The sequence below is a fragment of the Penicillium waksmanii genome (assembly GCF_028829765.1).
Source record: "Penicillium waksmanii strain IBT 27052 chromosome Unknown utg000007l:1.0-4314555.0:1.0-4317578.0, whole genome shotgun sequence".
Taxonomy (NCBI): Eukaryota; Fungi; Ascomycota; class Eurotiomycetes; order Eurotiales; family Aspergillaceae; genus Penicillium; species Penicillium waksmanii.
Window position 1 is genome coordinate 3,569,571 of NW_026643253.1, and position 19,802 is coordinate 3,589,372.

The following is a 19,802-nucleotide window of genomic DNA, read 5'->3' on the forward strand; positions in this document are numbered from 1 at the left end:
CCAATCCACTTCCGCCTTGCTGCGGAATGCAATTTGGAACTCATCTGAACCATTCCTCGATATCATCTCCGGTTAAAGTTGAAAAACCGGGACTATAGTTGATTAGCATAATGCTACAATTAGTTTGATTCGGAATGCACTTACCGCCAGGAACAATATGATCAGGTTGGACGCGACAAACGCGATGAAGATACCTAGATCCCTCCATCGGTGGTCGAAGTTCATGCCGAATGCCGCGTAGAACTGGTCTCCGATCTTGTACGCGCAATACTCGCAAGTCTGGGTAGCATTCTTCACCAAGTATCCAGCCCCACCGCGCTCGAAAAAGGATTGCATGTATTCGCCACATGTCTCGTTATCGGGAGCATTGAATGTGTTGAGTTCTATATCTGCACAGGAAACATCACGCCCATGGAGCTCCGTTACCACCATTCCGCCAATCAGTCGGGTAAACGGATCAAGCTGGTAGAGCCATGCGCGCCAAAACCCTGGGATTTGTGGCTTCGGAATTGCGACACCACAGAAGAGTGAGAAAATGATCACAATTGGTGGATTTAGTTGGGAGGCAATGAAGCTGTTCGGTGTCAGGGCTGAGATCATCTGTCCGAGAGTCACGGCAAAGATTTCTGTGATTAGGACCATGAAAAACTGGTATCCCGCACGACTGCTTTCCATAGAAAAGCCTGGGAGATAATATAGGGGTAGGAAAAAGCAGACGGCGCAGAGAATACTGTAAGGCATCTCTGCCAGAACGAGAGAAAATGCAAAGGCGAACTGGCTGTACGTCTTCGAAGCGGATTCACGGTAGAAAATCAATCGAGATAAGTCGTACTTAGGCTGAACTTGCTGTAGGATAATTGCTGGCAGCACCGTCACATTGAAAATAACGAAGATTCGATATTGAAGCGAGGAACGAGAGTCGTCGAGTTGCAAAAATGCGAGGCCTGTGATAAGTGCAATAACAACGTGTGTGAAAAGTCGAGTAAAGCCGTAGTTGCGCGAGCGCCAGAACGACAAATGCGTTCGTCGACCTACTACCTTCATCTGATGCCAAAGTGGCGATGCATATTCTCTCTCAACGATGTCCTGTTGTTGGCTCGCTTCCTGCTGGACGGTCTGAGTACGACTTCTCTTGATTTGAACGATATCTTTCTTGATAACTTCTAGCTCGGGAGCTGTTCGCCAGACCTCGCCCCAATCACGTTCTCCAAGTCGTCGTGTTTGACCTGCGCCGATAGCATCAAGCATCCACTCAGCGGGATTGGCGTCAGCAGGGCAGTCTGCACCGTTGCGACGGAAATAGTCCAATAGAACGTTGGAATCCGTTCCAATGTCACCAAAGTAAACGCATTCTCCACCCCTTTGCAGGAGTAGAAGCCGGTCAAAATTTTCAAACAGAGCGGAGTTAGGCTGATGAATTGTACAGAGGATTGCTTGACCAGCCGCAGCCAGCTTCTTCAAGAATCGAATGATATTGAAGGCCGATTGGCTATCCAGGCCAGAAGTTGGCTCATCCAGGAACAAAAGTAGTTCAGGCTTGGCTGCAAGCTCTACACCGATGGTAACCCTTTTTCGTTCTTCCACAGACAGCCCAGTCTCCGGGGTGCCTATTATTGCGTCTGCTAGACTCTCAAGTTCAAGCAAGCTGATGATCTCCTCAACATATTCGTATTTTTCAGATTGGGGAACTTCAAATGGCTGGCGTAGATCAGCAGAGAAGCGCAGAGCTTCACGAACAGTGGCCATTGACTCATGCACATCTAGCTGCTCGGCGTATGAAGTGCTTCGCTGGAACGAGGTGCTGGGCTTGACTGCATCAACAAGGATATCACCCGTCACCACGCCAATGTTCTTCCGTGCCGCTAATACATCTCAGGAGAGTAGTTTTGCCAGCTCCAGACGCGCCCATTAGAGCCGTGAGTTTGCCAGGCTGAACGTAACCATATACGGAATTCAGGAGTCGTCGTGTGCCGGATGGCACGGGAACTTCATAAGATATGTTCTCCCACGTAAGGACAGACTTCGAGGATATTTCGAGATTGGCACCGGTATCAACGGTCTTCGACTGGCGACTTGCTTTCCTCACCTCAAGCGCTTGATTCAGCTGCTTACGTTCGTCGTTTTCTTTGTGGAAGAAGGTGAGTGTCTTTCCGCCTGCATTGAATTGCAGTATCTCGCTGAAGTATAGATTCATCCCGAGGAAACCGAAAATTAGGGCAATCATAATTCCAAAGTTCCTCCAGAGATCTCCGGTGTCGTAGCTGAATGTCGTAGCAAGATAACTCGATCCTGGAATGATGTCCGACCCCGGCTCACCGCCGGCGAGAGTGCAAGCTTGGTGTGTAATATCGCCATACCCAGGGCCACTGGGCACCAAGGAATCTTGTGTACATGTCATTGTAAGGCGACTAAACTCGTTCACCATCAGAGACGCGAAGCCCAGACCAAATGGATTGATATAATAAATCCATCTTAACCAGACCTGAGAGCCAGACCACTGGATTAGATAGCCCGAGGTCAGCACGAAGAGAGTAATGATAACAGCAGCAAATTTCATCGCATAATCAAAATCGGGACAGATAGACCCAATAGACCTGAAAAGTGCAGTCATACAGACATATCCAGTGAGAATAACGAGGACAAAGGTGAAGAATGCCCCAGCATCGAGGACTAAACCGCACATGAAGTAGACGATGATGCTAAAGATCAGAATGCGCGCTATTGCGAATGCAGTATCCACCAAAATCTGTGCGATAAAAAGAGCACTTGGTCTGTAGAATGTGAAGGAACGATGCTTATTGACGATCGTCCTACCCATCATAGTGCCACCGAGCTCAGAAAATGCTTGAAAACCGTTGAAAAGCATGCTGATGAACAGTAATCCGCCCCGAGTAAACGCACCCGCGCTCGTAGCGGGCTGGTGGAGCCACACGGTTCCCAAAATGATGGCAATACCTGTCGAAGTAACCCAAGAGACTGTCAGCGCAAATTTGTCTTGCCACTTGAGCAAGAAATGTCGTTGCATTAAAGCCCAAATTTGTATGTGAAAGGGGATGGAATAGACAGATGATCTCGGAGTGAATTTGCGTTTGGCCTCCTGATTGGCCATCTCGAAGTCGTCGTATGTTTGCTTTTGTTGTTCGACCTGTGTGCGATATGCTTGCATTTCTTCATCAAGTTTCTTGCTATAGGCTGACTTCTCAAAGGCCTCTGCCAATGCCTGCGGTGTCGAAGGTACGTCATCGGCAGTTCTTCCATCCTTAAACTCCCGCTCAAAGGGGTCGGTACACCCTGTCACATAGTCCGGGGTGGTTTGCCGAGGCTTCTCACGAAAGCCAAGCCCTTCAAAGTAAGATCGAGCTTCGGCCGTCGGACCGAAAAATACTTGCCGTCCACTATCAATGACCAAAACCTTATCAAACTGTTTATAGATGTTTTCAGATGCTTGATAGAGGGAAACAAAGGTCGTTGTTTTGTAGATGTTGGTCAAGATGCGCAATGACTTGGCAAAGTCCAGAGCAGTAGAGGCATCCAAGCCGCGAGTGCTATTGTCCCATGCTAGCACAGTCGCGGAAGTGACCATCATTTCAGCAATGCTGACTCGTCTTCTCTCGCCACCACTAACACCACGGATGAATTGATTTCCAATCACTGTATTGGCGGTATGTTCGATGTTGAACATTCGCAAAAGCATTTTGACAACCTTGTCTTTGAATTCGGCCTTGGATACCCCGAATGGTCTCTTTCCAGGGGTCTTGGTATCCAGAGCAAAGCCAAGAGTTTGCTTGACGGTCAGAGTTGGTTGGTGGATATCATCCTCTTGGTTATACACAGCCTCACCACGGAATCGTTTGGCAAATGCTTTGGATTCAAAAGGACCATACATCACCTCGCCATCAACGCCAGTGTATCCAAATCTCTGATTTGCGATGACTTTCAAGAAGGAAGTGCACCCAGAGCCTGGCCTACCAAGGACTAGAACCATTTCACCTGGTCGGGTGAGCCCTCGAAAGCCTTCCAAGATATTGAATTCCTTTCCTTTATTGCCATATCCAAGCATGTTCATGATCGTTTCTGGCACGTTGAAAAAGTCGATGATCGCATCGGGAAAGGTTTTGATATAGGTCTTGACGCCTCCCATTCCTCGAACGGAAAGATTATTCCAAATAACCCCTTCATAAATAGTAAGAATGATGAACCTCGTTCGAAGGAATAGTTAAATTACTCACCGATATGCTTGTCCTTTATACCCGCTTCCTCCTCTGCGGTTCTATTGCCTCGGAGGGTAGTCTCCAAATCCCAGAGATCATCTGAATCGGCGGAGCTTCCTGTCCCTTCAACATCTTCGGCGGTGACAATTGGTCTCGAAGCTCGAGAGGCCTGCTTGGATAAATGACGGGCTTGATGAGAGATGCTTGAAAACTGGCGATTTAATTCCTCGAAATCATGCTCAGCTTTCTCTATATTCACTCCTGTCAGAGTCGACGTGAATCCTTGCGGATTTGAGATGCGAAGCTCTTCACGTTGTTGTTCATAGTCGCTGGTCTGAGAAGAGTCGACTTCGGAGTTGAAACTCCCTTCTCTCTTTTCGGTCTTCTCCTTCTCATCCATTGCAGTGGTGCCGGGAAACCTTCAACTGTAGGATACTTCGATGGGGGATGAGCGTGATATTTTATCTCTGCGAGCCCCACCCCGGACCAAGCGTCCCACGGTGGTACGTTTTGGCTACACAGGGTAGATGTTAAAGTGATTGGGGTTGGTGGAGCTTGCCAGAACAAAGTGGTGGGGGGTTTTTTTTTAAAGAACTACCAGGGAGAAAAAAAGGAAGAGCAAGAAAGCTAGCAGAGAAAAACCCTTTACAAAAGCCAAGGACAGCTAGTATGTAACCAAGTGCGAGGTTAACCCCTAAGCCCGACCAGTCATCACTCGCCTGCTCCTTCAAACATTGTCCACTCGGCTCCACTTCGAGATGGGGTTGGAAACCCTTAGCGGGAAGATCATATATAGCATGCTAGGGTATATCTTCCATAGAAACCTTGAGTGAACTAGCGGTGATGAATAAAGCTTCGGAATCGGAGTTCAAGTGATCTGATATTGGCTGATCGATTCGGAGTTCAACGTGACCTATACGGGGTTGCAGCTACCACGCGGCAAAACCCCGGGGGCCGCCAACGTTGTGGAGACCATGGATGCATGGATGGAGGAGGGGGCGGGGAGGGAACGTTCTTGAACGGCATGTTCCGGTGGCGAATGTCCGTGTTCTCTTTCGCTTCTTGTCTTTCATTCGACGTTTGACATCGGGGTCCCTTTTAGGGAAGCCGTTTGTACAAATTACTCACGTTGACTCACAAGATAAAGGACGCATGTTCCTAGCCTCGGATACTTCTTTTTGAGTTCTTACAACACTCCCGCCATTATTCTCTGTGGAAATTATCCACCAGAGGAAAAGGAGTCCATGTGGGGGAGAAACGGAGGGCAAAGTCGGCCTGGCGCGACAGCTTATCGCCAACAAAGGGGGGTCTGGCCGACGCTAGCGTCTACATGCCTAGATTCTGCATCTCATTAATAATCGGAGCCATAGTTCCGCTGGGCTAATTCCGCGATTTGACTTGGATTTTGAGATAGGGATCATTTGGTAGCCATATGTACCGGGGTAGTTAGGCAGGGTATGCTCGACACCAATCAACATGGTGAGCCAAAGCCCGCGCCCTTTGAATGCACGGATACCGTCGTTGTCGGATATAGCTCCTTGGCGAGTTTGGAGAACATTTCTGCCCGAAGATGGCGGCTGCCTTGGGAACTTTTCATTTCCTTTAATATACTAGTAACTATGGAGTACTAGTTACATGTAGCGTAGCCCTGAAAGCCGAGCACTACATACTATCATCTACCGTACTACATCGAGGCTCATACCAAGCCAATGATAACATGAAATAGTAGTTCATATGCCATCTAATTCAACATCTACTACTTACGACTCTTCAGCACCCTATTAAAGATTTTTAAAGGCTACAATCACTTGATTGATTAGAAAAATTCGCAGTAGGTTTATAGTGCATAGCAGCCCCAAATTACTCGGTTTTATCGTATAGAGACTTTTATGGCATCATATAAATGATCAAACCGAAATTTAACACCGGACAGCTAGCAAGCATTTATTTTGACATAACTCTTCATATTTTCGGAAATCTATAAGTATTAATATAAGTCTTGAAGATTCAGCGTACACCGTCTGATAATTATTTTATTGAGATCCAAACTGCAGCCAATCCACTTGCCATTGGCTAACGCGACAAAGTCGGCCATCCTGGCGCTCCACCCACTCGTCGGTTCCAACAGCAGTTTTGCCGAAAAAGACATCATTTGGGTCGTACTTCGCTTTGATAGTGCGTAAAGTGCGATAGTTACGCCCGTAGAAAGCTTTCTGCCAGTCGGGTTGACGGAAGTCGCCTTCGTTCATATATGCACCCGAGTGAGGAGCGATGGCTTCGAGCTTAGGCATGAAAATTTCAGTCATTTTCAATTGCAAAGCTACCATCTCCTCATAATTTTCGGAGCCCCATTTCCACGGAGTAGTCAGGGTTGTCGCGATAATAGTCTCTCTCCAGGCCAGGAGAACCGAGTTGTAGACATCACCAGCAACCTCATGGGATACGTTCAAGCCGACACCAATGAACGTTCCACCATTCTCAGTAATTTCACGATAGGCTTTGGTCACTTCCTCATTGCTATCCTCGACCAGGTATCTAGGGATGAGCCAGCCGCCGTATTGAGCCTCGCCCACGCCGATCGTCCCTTGTTCGCCCTTGAACTGGTTATAATAGCTGCTATACTGTGAGGCTCTCATGGTATAATGAATACTGATCCTGTTTAACGCCTCGAGAAAAGGCTGTAATAAGGAGATTAACTCCGCTTTGGGTATATTCGGTCCGGTAAGGGGGGAAATGGCAAAAGTGGTGTTGGTATAAAACCAAATACTCATAGCACCAGCATCAACAAGGGCCGGAAGGTTGGCGTGAAAAATAGATATAGCTTCGTAAAATGCGTCCTGGGAGATATTGGTGTTGTCGAAAGAAAGGTGAAGACCAGAGACTGGCGTGCCCGGGTGTGCATTAGAAGTCATCTCGTAGACTACAGCGTAAGTGCCTCCACCACCTCCGCTTAAAGCCCAAAAAAGATCTGAATTCTCATTGTCACGTCGAGCAGTCCGCATTTTGCCTTGACCGTCGATGGCTTTCCATTCCAAGACTTGATCTGCTGCAAGGACGTAGCGCGAGGCGAGAGCGGAGTGGCCACCCCCCCTGACTATATCCTCCAGCCAGTCCGACCGTAGGGCACTCTCCACCAACAACCTGAAGATTGGCACGGTCAGCTGCCTCGTATGCTTCGAAACCCTGAATACCGGCCTCCCCCGAGGCACGGTTTGAATCTAACGAATCGCTATCTTTTTCATCGGATATTTGCACTGTCGCCAGTACCATATGGTCTATTATCGCTCAGCGGCCTTTGAAGGATTTCTCGCAACAGCAGATGATATGACACGTGAACACGTTGACAGCCTTGGTATTCTGCCATCCGAATGGGTGGGGAGATGGGATGCGCGAAGGCATAAATTCGATGAAGACGGTAAGCCAAAGCATCGCAGGTCTTTTCAATCCTGGGACGATCGTTTTGAGGATAGCGTGCAACAGCCCAGGCGAGATAGCGGAATGTCGTCATTTGAAGCAGAAGAGAAGGAAACATTGTTTGATATGCTGCGACCGATGCTCTCATTCAGGCCTGCTAGTCGCCCTACTACCAATCAAACTCTCAATTCAGAATGGATGTTGAAATGGGCCTTGCCTGAATATCGCAAAAGCAAAGATAATCAATGAGATAATCCAGAGTCGGACTGCATATATCACCAGATAACCTGTTTTGGATAGACATGATACTGAATGATTATCCACGAAATTGTCCATAGAGTAGAGTAAAACCTTCTTTAGCGGAGCAAAGTGTGTAAGGCGCGGTATTTTGAGGTTGTGTAGTAGGCGATGATGTTGTCGTACACTCCGAAAACACCCAGCATTAGCAGTGACATCGTTGGCTGGTCTTTCACACATGGGATTTTAATTCAGTTGTTTATGGTGTGGGTAGCAGGGTCAGATGATGCGCTCTTTAGCCGACCAGATGTGAGAGTACCCTCGCTTTCATTGCACACAGCAGGTGGCTATGTGCAGGTGCAAAGGAGACTAGTGCTTCAGGTGGTAGTAGACCAGCCAATGATGCATGCTTGACTTCAGCTTGGAAGGTCAAAGCGCGATCCTTGCATGACAAAGTATGATTCTCACCCGGTGTCACCCCGTTCTCACCTCTTCACCTTGCCTAAGCCCTCCCTATAGTGGGATGCAATCAGTATGAATCCAGCCGGAAGTCGCTAGGTAAAAGCGCTGGTCCTGCATGGCAACTGACAAGGTTGCGTTCTTTAAGTGACAAAGATAAACAATACACAGTATGCAATCCAGTCTCCGTCTCTCTCCGTGTGACCAAACTCCAGCTACCTCGTCGAATGTTTGTCAAGGCGATTTCGAGAATGACTGTAAACGACAACTAGATATGCTTCGGTGATTGGGGAAGCCCGAACTCGAGTACTTGACTCTGCTGTCTTGTAGAATTCGCCATCAGCAGACACCTTAAGGAGACGAGACACAATAATAACGCATGATTGGCGGTGTGATACCGCTCTCGTACCAGAAAGAGAATCATATGATTGGGCGAGAGGGGCCCATTCAACTGCGAGTAAACGCCAGTGGTCTTAGCAGTTCTCCAGCCCTCTTCTACCCAATGTTGCCCGACCGCTTTTTATTTCAGCCGTGCCGTCTTTCATAAGCGTTGTTCTTTTGGGATACTGTGCGCTCTGTCCATTGATATCCAGCACAGAACTTAAATCTACCTGAACCTCTACGATTAGAGGGGCCAAGTTGCGTTTTTAGGCTAGTTGTTGTGCTTAGCGATCATAGTGGTCTGCAGGCGGATCCAATTTGTCCAGGCCAGGAAAGGTGGAGGGAAATAATCTTCTAAAGAAACCTCGGCGACCGAACACTAATCATTCTTCCTAGCTCACCCTGCCCCTGGGCGATCCTGCAAGCGAGCATGTCTCAACCTAACGACTACGTGGTTGGGTGGATATGCGCTATAAAAACGGAATACGTTGCTGCGCTAGCATTCCTCGACGAGGAGCATAGAGGACATGTGGCTGTGTCTCCAAATGACAACAACGCTTATACACTGGGAAAAATAGGAGAACACAATGTCGTCATTGCTGTCTTGCCTGACGGTCAGTACGGCATATCCTCTGCTACAGGCGTCGCCAGGGATATGATGCACAGCTTTCCTAATGTGAAAATTGGCCTGATGGTCGGCATTGGGGGCGGTGCGCCAAGCCGAAAGCATGATATCCGTCTGGGCGACATTGTGGTCAGCGCTCCTCGAGCGGGGAGAGGGGGTGTGTTCCAGTACAACTTCGGCAAAACAATTCAAGATCAGAGGTTCAGGCCGACGGGTTTACAAAATCAACCGCCGAATCTCCTCCTTGCAGCAGTGACTGCACTTGGTGGTCAGTATGAGATCGATGGTCATGGCATTGAAAAGGTCATAAAAAGCATTCTCCAGAAGAAGCCAAGACTGCAGAAGAAGTATAGCCGGCCAGACCCAAGCAGTGACAGACTGTATCAGTCCAGGGTCGTACATCCTGAAGATGACGACTCAAGTTGCGTGGTATCGTGTGGCACCGATCTATCAAAGCTGATTGTGCGATCTGAACGAACTCAAAACGAGGATGATCCGACCATCCACTACGGCCTTATTGCCTCAGCAGACCAACTAATGAAGGATGCGTTGGTTAGGGATAAGCTCGCCGCGGAAGAAGACATTCTATGCTTTGAAATGGAAGCGGCGGGGTTGATGAACCATTTTCCTTGCCTAGTTATCCGCGGTATGTGCGACTACTCTGATTCCCATAAGAATAAAGAGTGGCAGGGTTATGCAGCAATGGTGGCTGCTGCATATGCGAAGGATCTTCTCTGTCGAATAGCTCCAAATGGGGTTGAAGCTGAAAGGAAGATCAGCGATATTTTATCCGGTAATTCCAAGGTTAAAAATCATATTATTTATACGTGTTAATCCTATGTGCAGGCCTCCAAAATGTTGCAGAAGAGCACCGGGACGTTGCAAAGGAGCATCTCCAAGCCCAGAAAGATCTAGCCAAGGAAAAGCTGTCCGAAGACGAGCGGAAGTGTCACCAGCTCTTCCGTCTCACAACTGGCAACACATACGAATGGTATAAAGAGCGGGTGGAAGAGAGGGTTGAAGGCACTTGTATGTGGTTCCTCAACCACGGGCACTTCCAGACGTGGTTAAACCAAGAGTCTGGGCCCTTACTAGTCTCGGCAGATCCTGGCTGTGGAAAGTCGGTGCTAGCCAAGTACCTGATTGACCAGGGCCTGCCACGATCGACAACAATCTGCTACTTCTTTTTCAAAGAGCAAGACCAAAACACCGTGCGGCAGGCGCTTTGTGCCTTGCTTCACCAGCTCTTCTCCCAGAAGCCGTCTCTGATCGAACATGCCATGCCACAATTCTACAAGGATGGACAAGGTCTAATCGACTCTATACAATCCCTCTGGAAGATTATACAAAACACGATAAAAGATCCCAAGACGGGACCTGTAGTCATGGTTCTTGATGCCCTGGATGAATGTGCCGGATCAGAGTTTGCAGACTTGGTGCGAAATGTGGCGAGCCAATTCCGTAGCGACCAGTCAGGCTACGGCAAATTAAAGTATCTTCTGACCTGCCGCCCATATGACCAGATTGTATCCAAGTTCCGCGGCCTGTTAGAAGATTTCCCAAATATCCATATCCCAGGAGAGGAAGAGTCGGAAACAATCATCCAGGAGGTGAATCACGTCATTGCGTGCCGGATCAATCAGCTGTCGATAACGAAGCGCCTCTCGCTCCAAATCAAGGATCACCTGGAGAAAAGATTACAGGAGACTACCCACCGCACTTATCTATGGGTATACCTTGTGTTCGACTACTTGGAGAAAAGAAGACTTTAAAAAAACAGTAAAGGGGGTTGACTCTGCTATCGCAACACTTCCGAGGAGTATCAACGAGGCATATGAGCAAATCCTCAATAAGACTAAAGAAGATCCGATGGTTCGGAAAGTCTTAAGTATTATCTTGGCAGCGAAACGGCCACTAACCCTCTCGGAAATGAACGTTGCCATAAATATAGATGACACATCACAGTCTATTCAAGACCTCGACCTAGAAAACGATGAGCATTTTAAGACACGTCTCAGATCTTGGTGTGGTTTATTCGTCTCAATCCATCAAGGCAGTATTTATTTCCTTCACCAAACGGCTCGCGAGTTTCTCGTCGCAGATTCGGCTTCGCCCACGGCTGTTTCGACAGAGCTGCATTGGCATCACTCTATCACTACCCAAGCTGCACACGCCGTTCTTGCAGAGCTTTGCGTGCTTTATCTGAACTTGTTCAACTCCAACGATACTCTATCGACAGATGCGAACGCGGAAAACGGCCACACTTTTGATAGGGGCGCGTTCTTAAATTACTCAGCTCAAACTTGGGGCGCCCATTTCCGCGAGGCTTGTATTGTCGATGATGCCGGTATTATACCGTTTGCTCTAAGAATTTGCGATCCAGATTCAAGCAGCTACACGATATGGTTTGAAATTTATTGGAAGAATACCTTCTGGGACAATACGGAACATTTTACAGATCTCATCATAGCGTCATACTATGGCCACCATGTCATCGTCAAGCTTCTGCTCGAAAAGGGTGCCGATGTCCAGGCCAAGGACAAGCAAGGTCGGACGCCGCTGTGGTGGGCCGCCATGAATGGGCACGAGGCCACTGTTAAGCTGCTACTCGAGACGGACGCCGATGTTGAGGCCAAAGCTAAGCAAAGTCGGACGCCACTGTGGCAGGCTGCCGCAAGCGGGTACGAAGCTATCGTTAAGCTACTGCTCGAGAAGGGCGCCAACGTTGAGGCTAAGGACGAGCATAGTCAGACGCCACTATGGCAGGCTGCTGCAAGCAGGCACGAAGCTATCGTTAGGCTACTGCTCGAGAATGGTGCCAACGTCGAGGCTAAGGACAAGCAGAGCCTGACGCCGCTATGGTGGGCCGCTGCAAGCGGGTACGAAGCTATCGTTAAGCTACTGCTTGAGAAGGGTGCCAACGTTGAGGCTAAGGACGAGTATGGTCGGACGCCACTATGTCAGGCGGCCGCGAAGGGGCATGAGGCAATCGTTAAGCTGCTACTCAAAACAAATGCTGATATCGAGGCTAAGGACAAGCAAAGTCAGACACCACTATGGCAGGCCGCTGCAAGCGGGTACGAAGCTATCGTTAAGCTACTGCTCGAGAAGGGCGCCAACGTTGAGGCTAAGGACGAGCATAGTCAGACGCCACTGTGGCAGGCGGCCGCGAAGGGGCATGAAGCTATCGTTAAGCTACTACTTAAGACTGGTGCTGATGTCAAGACTAAGGATGATTATAGTCAGACATCGCTATGGTGGGCCGCTGCGAATAGGCACGAGGTCATTGTTAAGCTACTACTCGAGACTGGTGCTGATGTCGAGGTTAAGGACGAGGATGGCCAGACACCGTTATGGCAGGCCGCCGCAAAGGGGCACGAGGCCATTGTTAAGCTACTACTCGAGACTGGTGCTGATGTCGAGGTTAAGGACGAGGATGGTCAGACGCCGTTATGTCAGGCCGCCGCACAGGGGCACGAGGCCATCGTTAAGCTGCTACTTGAGACTGGTGCTGATGTCGAGGTTAAGGACGATAATGGTCGGACGCCGTTATGGCAGGCCGCCGCGAAGGGGAAGGAGGCAATCGTTAAACTGCTACTCGAGACTGGTGCCGACGTCAGTGTTAAGGATAATCAGGGTCGGACGCCCCTGTGGTGGGGCGCTACGAACGGAAATGAGCTCACTGTCAAGCTGCTACTTGAGAAGGGCGCCGACGTTGGGGTCAAGGATAATTTTAGTGAGACACCGCTGCGCCAGGGCGCCGTGAGCGGGAACGAGGCTATCATTAAGCTACTACTCGAGAAGAGCGCTGATATAGAGGCTAAGGACGAGTATAGTCGGACGCCACTATGGTGTGCGGCTGCGAGCGGGCACGAGGCTATCGTCAAGCTGCTACTTGAGAAGGGCGCTGATGTCGAGGTTAAGGATATCCAGAGTCGAACGCCGCTGTGGTGGGTCGCCGCGAGCCGGTACGAAGCTATCGTTAAGCTACTGCTCGAGAAGGGCGCCAACGTTGAGGCCAAGGACGAGCATGGTCAGACGCCACTATGGTGTGCCGCCGCGAGCGGGCACGAGGCCATTGTTAAGCTGCTACTCGAGAAGGGCGCTGATGTTGAGGCTAAGGATAACCAGAGTCAAACGCTGCTGTGGTGTGCGGTTGTAAGCGGGCACGAGTCAATAGCTAAGCTGCTACTCGAAACGGGTGCTAATATCGAGGCTAAGGATAAGCAAGGTCAGGCACCGCTATGGTATGCTGCTACAAGCGGGCACGAGGCAATCGTCAAGCTGCTACTTGAGAAAGGCGCCGATGTCGAGGTTAAAGACAAGCAAAGTCGGACGCCGCTATGGCAGGCGGCTGCGAAGGGGCACGAGACAATCGTCAAGCTGCTAATCGAAACGGGAGCTAATGTTGAGGCTAAGGACAAGCTAATTCGGACGCCACTATGGCAGGCTGCTGCAAGCGGGCACAAAGCTATCGTTAGGCTACTGCTCGAGACGGGAGCTGATGTCGAGGCTAGGGAGGATTATAGCCAGACGCCGCTATGGCAGGCTGCTACAAGTGGGCATAAGGCAATCGTTAAGCTGCTACTTAAGAATGGCGCTGATGTCGGGGCTAAGGATAATTTTAGCGAGACACCGCTACACCAGAGTACCGCAAATGGGCATAAGTCTATTGTTAAGCTGCTACTTGACCAGGGCGCTGATATCGAGGTTAAGGATAAGCAGAGTCGGACGCCGCTATGGTATGCTGCTACAAGTGGGTACGAGACGATCGTTAAGCTACTACTCGAAAAAGACGCCAATATCGAGGCTAAGGACAAGCAGAGTCGGACGCCACTATGGCAGGCTGCCACAAGCGGGTACGAAGCTATCATTAAGCTACTACTCGAGAAAGGCGCCAACATCGAGGCTAAGAACGAGCAGAGTCAGACGCCGCTATGGTGGGCCGCTAAGAACGGGCACGAGGTAACCGTTAAGCTGCTGCTTGAGAAGGGTGCCAACATAGAGGCTAAGGACAAGGATGATCAGACACCACTATGGCAGGCGGCTGCGAAGGGGCACGAGGCAATTGTCAAGCTGCTACTCGAAACGAGTGCTGATGTCGAGGCTAAGGACAAGCAAAGTCGGACGCCACTATGGCAGGCTGCCGCAAGCGGGTACGAAGCTATCGTTAAGCTACTGCTCGAGAAGGGCGCCAACGTCGAGGCCAAGAACGAGCAGAGTCGGACGCCGCTATGGTGGGCCGCTAAGAACGGGCACGAGGTAACCGTCAAGCTGCTGCTTGAGAAGGGCGCCGACGGCGAGGCTAAGGATAATCTTGGTGAGACACCGCTGCTCCAGGGTGCCGCGAAGGGCCATGTGGCTATCGTAAAGCTACTACTCAAGAAGGGCGCGAGTATGGTGAGACGCCCCTGTGGCAGACCGCCGTGAGCAGGCACTAGGCAATCGTCAACTTGTTTTAACGAAAATCTCGATAATTGCTTGATCTTGCCTTCCCGAACCTTTTCTCCTTACGGATGGCGAATCAGGGTGTCCCTTCCCTACCTTGTATCGGGCCATCTGCGCTTGGACCTGGTAACGTATTTCACTAGTATTCGGAACACCCCATCACATATAGATCTTCAATACATGATTATCCAACTACCACCAAATATATTGATTCAAACTAGGTTACTAGGGCAGTAATTAATTCGATGCCCTGAATTATTACATCCAGAACACCTAAATACACGCTTGGTTGTAGGCCCAGTGCGCTCGGTAGGCTGCTGAGCGTGTTCGCTTTGATCAGGTTGAATTGATTCAGTAGGCACTACTGGCAACGCTTCCTGCTCTATAAACTCAGCAACCGATAGGCCTTCCTGACGTTCAATCTGGAGATTAGACCTATTGCGCTTTTGACGTTTCTTTTCGTTGAATCTGCGTAGTACTTTATTTTCCTCAGCAAGTAGGATACCGCTTTGAAGCGCTAGGTGGCAACCCTTGATTAGTTGATCTAGTGCACGATTGGTAGGGCTTCCTGGCGTTGTTGATCGCTGGCATAGTAGGCGCTTAATTGAGGAATCTTTCTTAACAAGCTGCTTCGCTGTATGTGGTGTTTTAGGTGTGAAAACGCTAGATCTGCTGCTAGGCCTGCTTGCTGGTGGTGTTGGTGTTTTAAGCGATATATTGTGTTTGGATAGGACTCGCTAGGCGTTGATTGGAACTAAGCCTGCACCGGCGAAGCTTGATTGAATTGTGTCTGTTTTGAAGGCTTCCTGGCGTGCTGAAACGTAGGATTTTAGGAAATCAAGCTTACGCTGAGTTTTTGGCTGAGGGCGGAACTTTTGTCACCAAGGTTTTCCGCCGATATGGTTGTAGCCTAGGCGGGTTTGGGATTCGATTAAACGACCGTATGAGCGCTTTAACATTGCAAACCATCCAATATCGAGTAGTTTCAGAAGATTTGATGAGTGTTATGGCATACAAATTGATATAATATCATTTTCCTCACAGATTTTATTGAATTGAGGTGTTAAATGACTACCATGACCATCAAGAATCAATAATCGATATTTATCTTGTGCACGCGTAATCGTTGCTGGAATAAATAGTTTCTGTAGCCATAGTATACCGATTTCATCGGTTGTCCAACCGTTTGATGATGTTTCGATTCGCCAATCGCTTGGGAGATTGTCAAACCAGCTTGCAACATAGTTTTTGCCTTTGAAGATTATACATCGCGGAAGCGAATTGCCAGTTGCCGATATAGATTCGATTGATGTTACCCGCTCCCGATTTCCTGGTTTTAGAAGAGGTTTCCGATCGTAGAAATCTCTACGTGTAACCACCCTGGCGGTAGATATAAGGCCCATTGCGAATCCGGTTTCATCGAAGTTATAAATATCCTCGTTTTGAATCCCGTTTTCATTTTTAATCAATCGTACGTTGCACTAATCGAAACCATTCGCGTAGGCTTGCTGGATCTTCATTTTGTGCACGTTGATACTCATAGCGCTTTGAAAAACGCGTACGTAGCTCTGACCGATATTGAATATATCGTGTAACCCAATTGGTGCCAACCTCAGCAAGGTGCAAAATGGTGTCACCATTCACAGTATCGATCGATACCAGGTGTGGACCACCCCGCGCAGCATCGTACTGCTGCTGAGGCAATGAGCTTTTCTGCGAGAACTTCGTCGGCCATAGTGTTGTGGTTGATGGGGGATTTGCGGATTATACCACGTACCCTGCAAACCGCGTGTCCAAATTCAAAAACCTCTCGGATGTGGATACGACCTTATTGGAGGCCATAGCTTGTGCAGCCCACGGGATAGATAAGATTGCTCCTCAAATGGGCTCCAGTGTGCTTTTGTTTGGCGCGGGCCCGACAGGGCTTATTCTTGCCCAGCTTCGTCAAAATGGCGGGTGTCACACTGTAATTGCTGTGCCGGCTGGGTTGAAGATGGAGCTTGCGAAGTCTTTCAACGCGGCCGATGAATTTGTTTCGTAGTCTAAACTAGGCCACTAATCGTCATTTGGTACTGGTATGGAAGTCGCGATAAGTCTGTCATTTCTGAAATACTGGATGAAAACTATTTAACTAACATGCAATTACCACTTTGTAAGCAGTTTACCTAATAATGCCAAGTAATTTGGAAGTGTATCCGACTAGTAATGGTATCTATGTCGCGACACACCCCCATAGTCATTGCTTTCCCGCTGTAGTGATCGTCTTTGTAATCGTGAATTTTCAAGTGTTTTATGTGATGAGTCCAAATCCCAAGGGCTCCAGCACCCGCAGATTTGCCATTGTAATCGTGACCTGTATTTCTTATCACCAGTCGGATATTGTGTTTCGAAGCAAACCTGACGGTTTTCGAATTGTGATCTGGTCGTGTAACATTGACAGTATAGACGATGTAGTTACCCAGGGTACAAGGCCGAGACACAGGATTGTAAGGGTCGCAAGTTCCATTCGCGAAGAAGGAAGCCATGACCGAAGATGAAGTCTCGTAGCTAGGGGCTCGCGTTAGCAAATTGTCCCCAAAATGGCTCTATAATTCAACTTACTGCTCTTTAGGAAGCTGCCAGCCGTTTCGCAGCTTCGCGCACTCCTCCGCGTTGTAATTGGGGACATGGCAAGGAGTACCAAGGGGAACATTCTCCACCAACTGACCGTCTACAGATTGATTGAATTGAGTCCAGACATCTACCACTGGCCAGCACGCATCACCTGGGAAGCAACGGCATGCGGTGGTCGCGGCCTGGGCAGAAGCTACCAACAAGGAAGCCGCAAAACATGTGTTGAGCAGCATAGTGTTGAAGGTCAACGTTGTGTCCCCTCGCTTTCATGAAAAATTGGAGCAAGGAAGTAAGACGCAAAATATGGGGCGGCTCAATAGGGGGGGTTTGTTATGACTCGTGAGTTTGGGCCCCATTTGCGTCGCGTCCGACAGCCACCTGTGCAGCCCACATTGCCATCACCACTCTCAAAATTTGCTTGAATTTTTACTCCGGAGTTGACAGTTGCCCTATCGATGGATGAAACGAGATAATGTGCCACCCGGGTAGTTTGCACTTTATACTCTACTGCTACTACTAGTAATAACTATTATTTAACTATAATTTAGGTAGTCGAGAAGTGGATCTCATCCCCCCGAGCCCGGGGGTGATAGCCTACAAAATAGACACATACTACTACCGTGACTCCTACTATATAGTAACTATTAGTTAGTATTAATGGCCTTCAACAATTACTGCAAACCTGAAAATTGTGAGAGCCAGAAATTGCAAATACATTGCTTTTCTTCGAATCCGAAGTTTTCTTAATTCAGCGAAGTCTTCACTCATCATTGTAATTGCCATCAATTCAAGGCCCAATTAACCTGCCGCTGCACTATGATTCTGGCTTCAAAAATTGCGAGTTACTACATAAAGTACTCGGCCGACAACAATTTCACATCGGGATACGTGGATCACAGATGTTTGGTCTTTTGGGGGTTTCAGGGTACCACTTCTGAATGGGTTCTAAATCTCGGAGAGAACTCCCTTACCCCTCTCACCTTCGGTCGACTGCCCTCCGACACTCAGGATCTGCACTTATAAGTACAAGTCAGTAAGATGATATGCTAAAAACCAAACTATCTTCTCTTTATTACACCACATCACATTTCTTCTCAAACATGCCTGGTCGTCTTCTAAACAAAGTAGCAGTCATTACCGGATCCTCTTCCGGTCTTGGTCGAGCTATATCGCTGCACTATGCTCGAGAGGGTGCCAAAGTTGTCTGTTCTGATCTAAAACCGACCGCTCGCCTCGATCTAGGGAATGAACAAGAGATAGAAACGCACGCGCTAATTAAGAAGGAAGGAGGGGAAGCAATATTCGTCAAGGCCGATGTTGGTATCGCTGGTGAGATGGAGGCCCTTGTTAAAGCCGCAGTGAACGAGTATGGGAGGCTTGATATGTAAGTTCTCCCGTTCAAATCAAGTTCCTGTCGCTGACTATTTTCTAGACTAGTGAATAATGCCGGAGTCGGCTTGGAGGCTCTTCGCCCTCTGGCGATGTGCCACCAGACCGATGAAGATTTGTGGGATACGACCATGAGAATCAATTCGAAATCGGTCTTTTTGGGTTGCAAATATGCAATCGCACAGATGCTTACACAAGATGCTCACCCGACCGGAGATAGAGGTTGGATAATCAATATTTCATCCATCATGGCAATGATTGGAGGCTCTCATAATCGTATGTCAGCTCTATTCATTGGTAATCGGATTTATTGCGTTACTTACATGAGTTATAGCGTCTTACTGTGCTTCTAAAGGGGCTGTTAGCAGTCTGACAAGACAGGTTGCGCTTGATTATGCCCCTCACAAAATCCATGTGAATGCCATCTGCCCCGGATGTGAGTTTGTGACCTTGAGACATAATTTAAAGAGACTTAAATTAAACCCCATTTTTACAGATACACAAACAGCCATTTTTAAAGACACAACGGAGGCTGGAATGTCCGTGGAAGACCTGGAGCGGAAGCATCCTCTAAATGGTCCCGGAAAACCAGAAGACATCGCAAAGATGGCTGTTGTTCTTGCTAGTGATGATGCATCATGGGTTACCGGAGTTTCCTGGCCTGTTGACGGAGGATATACTGCACGATGAAGACATTAAATGTCTGAAACGCGACCTATCTCTCGAAAGCAACCTTGGAAAATCAGTAGAAGAATGTTGAACGCCGGAGAGCATCACTTTTATTTGAAACATGACATGAGAAGCAAAATATTCACTTCGGACTTGTCATACAAAAATAATTACCGCTGGATAAAGCTAGGCAAATAATCTATGGATGACAGTGTTTAGATGTTTCCGTGGCCGTAGAGACTCCAAGGTTTGATAGGCGCAACAGGAAGAATCGCAGATAGACATCAACGGTCAAATTTGGAAATCCTGCGTATGATGATTTTTGTTCGGTACCTGGTCTGTCGTATCTCTTCTGG

At 48.5% G+C, this 19,802-nt stretch overlaps 5 protein-coding genes across 5 annotated transcripts; 2 read left to right on the forward strand and 3 right to left on the reverse strand.

Moving 5' to 3' along the window:
• Positions 1–62: 62 nt before the first annotated feature.
• On the reverse strand, positions 63–4,611 carry N7481_008177 (putative ABC transporter; the record flags this gene model as incomplete). The annotated part of the gene is made up of 4 exons (XM_057267396.1): positions 63–92; positions 145–1,811; positions 1,870–4,173; positions 4,230–4,611. The coding sequence occupies 4 exons, from the start codon at positions 4,609–4,611 to the stop codon at positions 63–65; spliced, it is 4,383 nt and encodes a 1,460-aa protein (XP_057121597.1).
• Positions 4,612–6,244: 1,633 nt separating this feature from the next.
• On the reverse strand, positions 6,245–7,481 carry N7481_008178 (FAD-binding type 2; the record flags this gene model as incomplete). Its single annotated transcript, XM_057267397.1, has 2 exons — positions 6,245–7,257; positions 7,307–7,481. 2 exons carry the CDS (start codon positions 7,479–7,481, stop codon positions 6,245–6,247), a joined length of 1,188 nt encoding a protein of 395 aa, XP_057121598.1.
• Positions 7,482–9,132: 1,651 nt separating this feature from the next.
• Positions 9,133–14,757, forward strand: N7481_008179 (uncharacterized protein; the record flags this gene model as incomplete). Its single annotated transcript, XM_057267398.1, has 3 exons — positions 9,133–10,120; positions 10,192–11,057; positions 11,113–14,757. 3 exons carry the CDS (start codon positions 9,133–9,135, stop codon positions 14,755–14,757), a joined length of 5,499 nt encoding a protein of 1,832 aa, XP_057121599.1.
• Positions 14,758–17,372: 2,615 nt separating this feature from the next.
• N7481_008180 (FAD-binding type 2) lies at positions 17,373–17,621 on the reverse strand (the record flags this gene model as incomplete). The annotated part of the gene is made up of 1 exon (XM_057267399.1): positions 17,373–17,621. One exon carries the CDS (start codon positions 17,619–17,621, stop codon positions 17,373–17,375), a length of 249 nt encoding a protein of 82 aa, XP_057121600.1.
• An 867-nt stretch (positions 17,622–18,488) lies between these two features.
• Positions 18,489–19,467, forward strand: N7481_008181 (SDR family NAD(P)-dependent oxidoreductase; the record flags this gene model as incomplete). Its single annotated transcript, XM_057267400.1, has 4 exons — positions 18,489–18,772; positions 18,821–19,053; positions 19,112–19,213; positions 19,274–19,467. The coding sequence occupies 4 exons, from the start codon at positions 18,489–18,491 to the stop codon at positions 19,465–19,467; spliced, it is 813 nt and encodes a 270-aa protein (XP_057121601.1).
• Between the last annotated feature and the right edge of the window lie 335 nt (positions 19,468–19,802).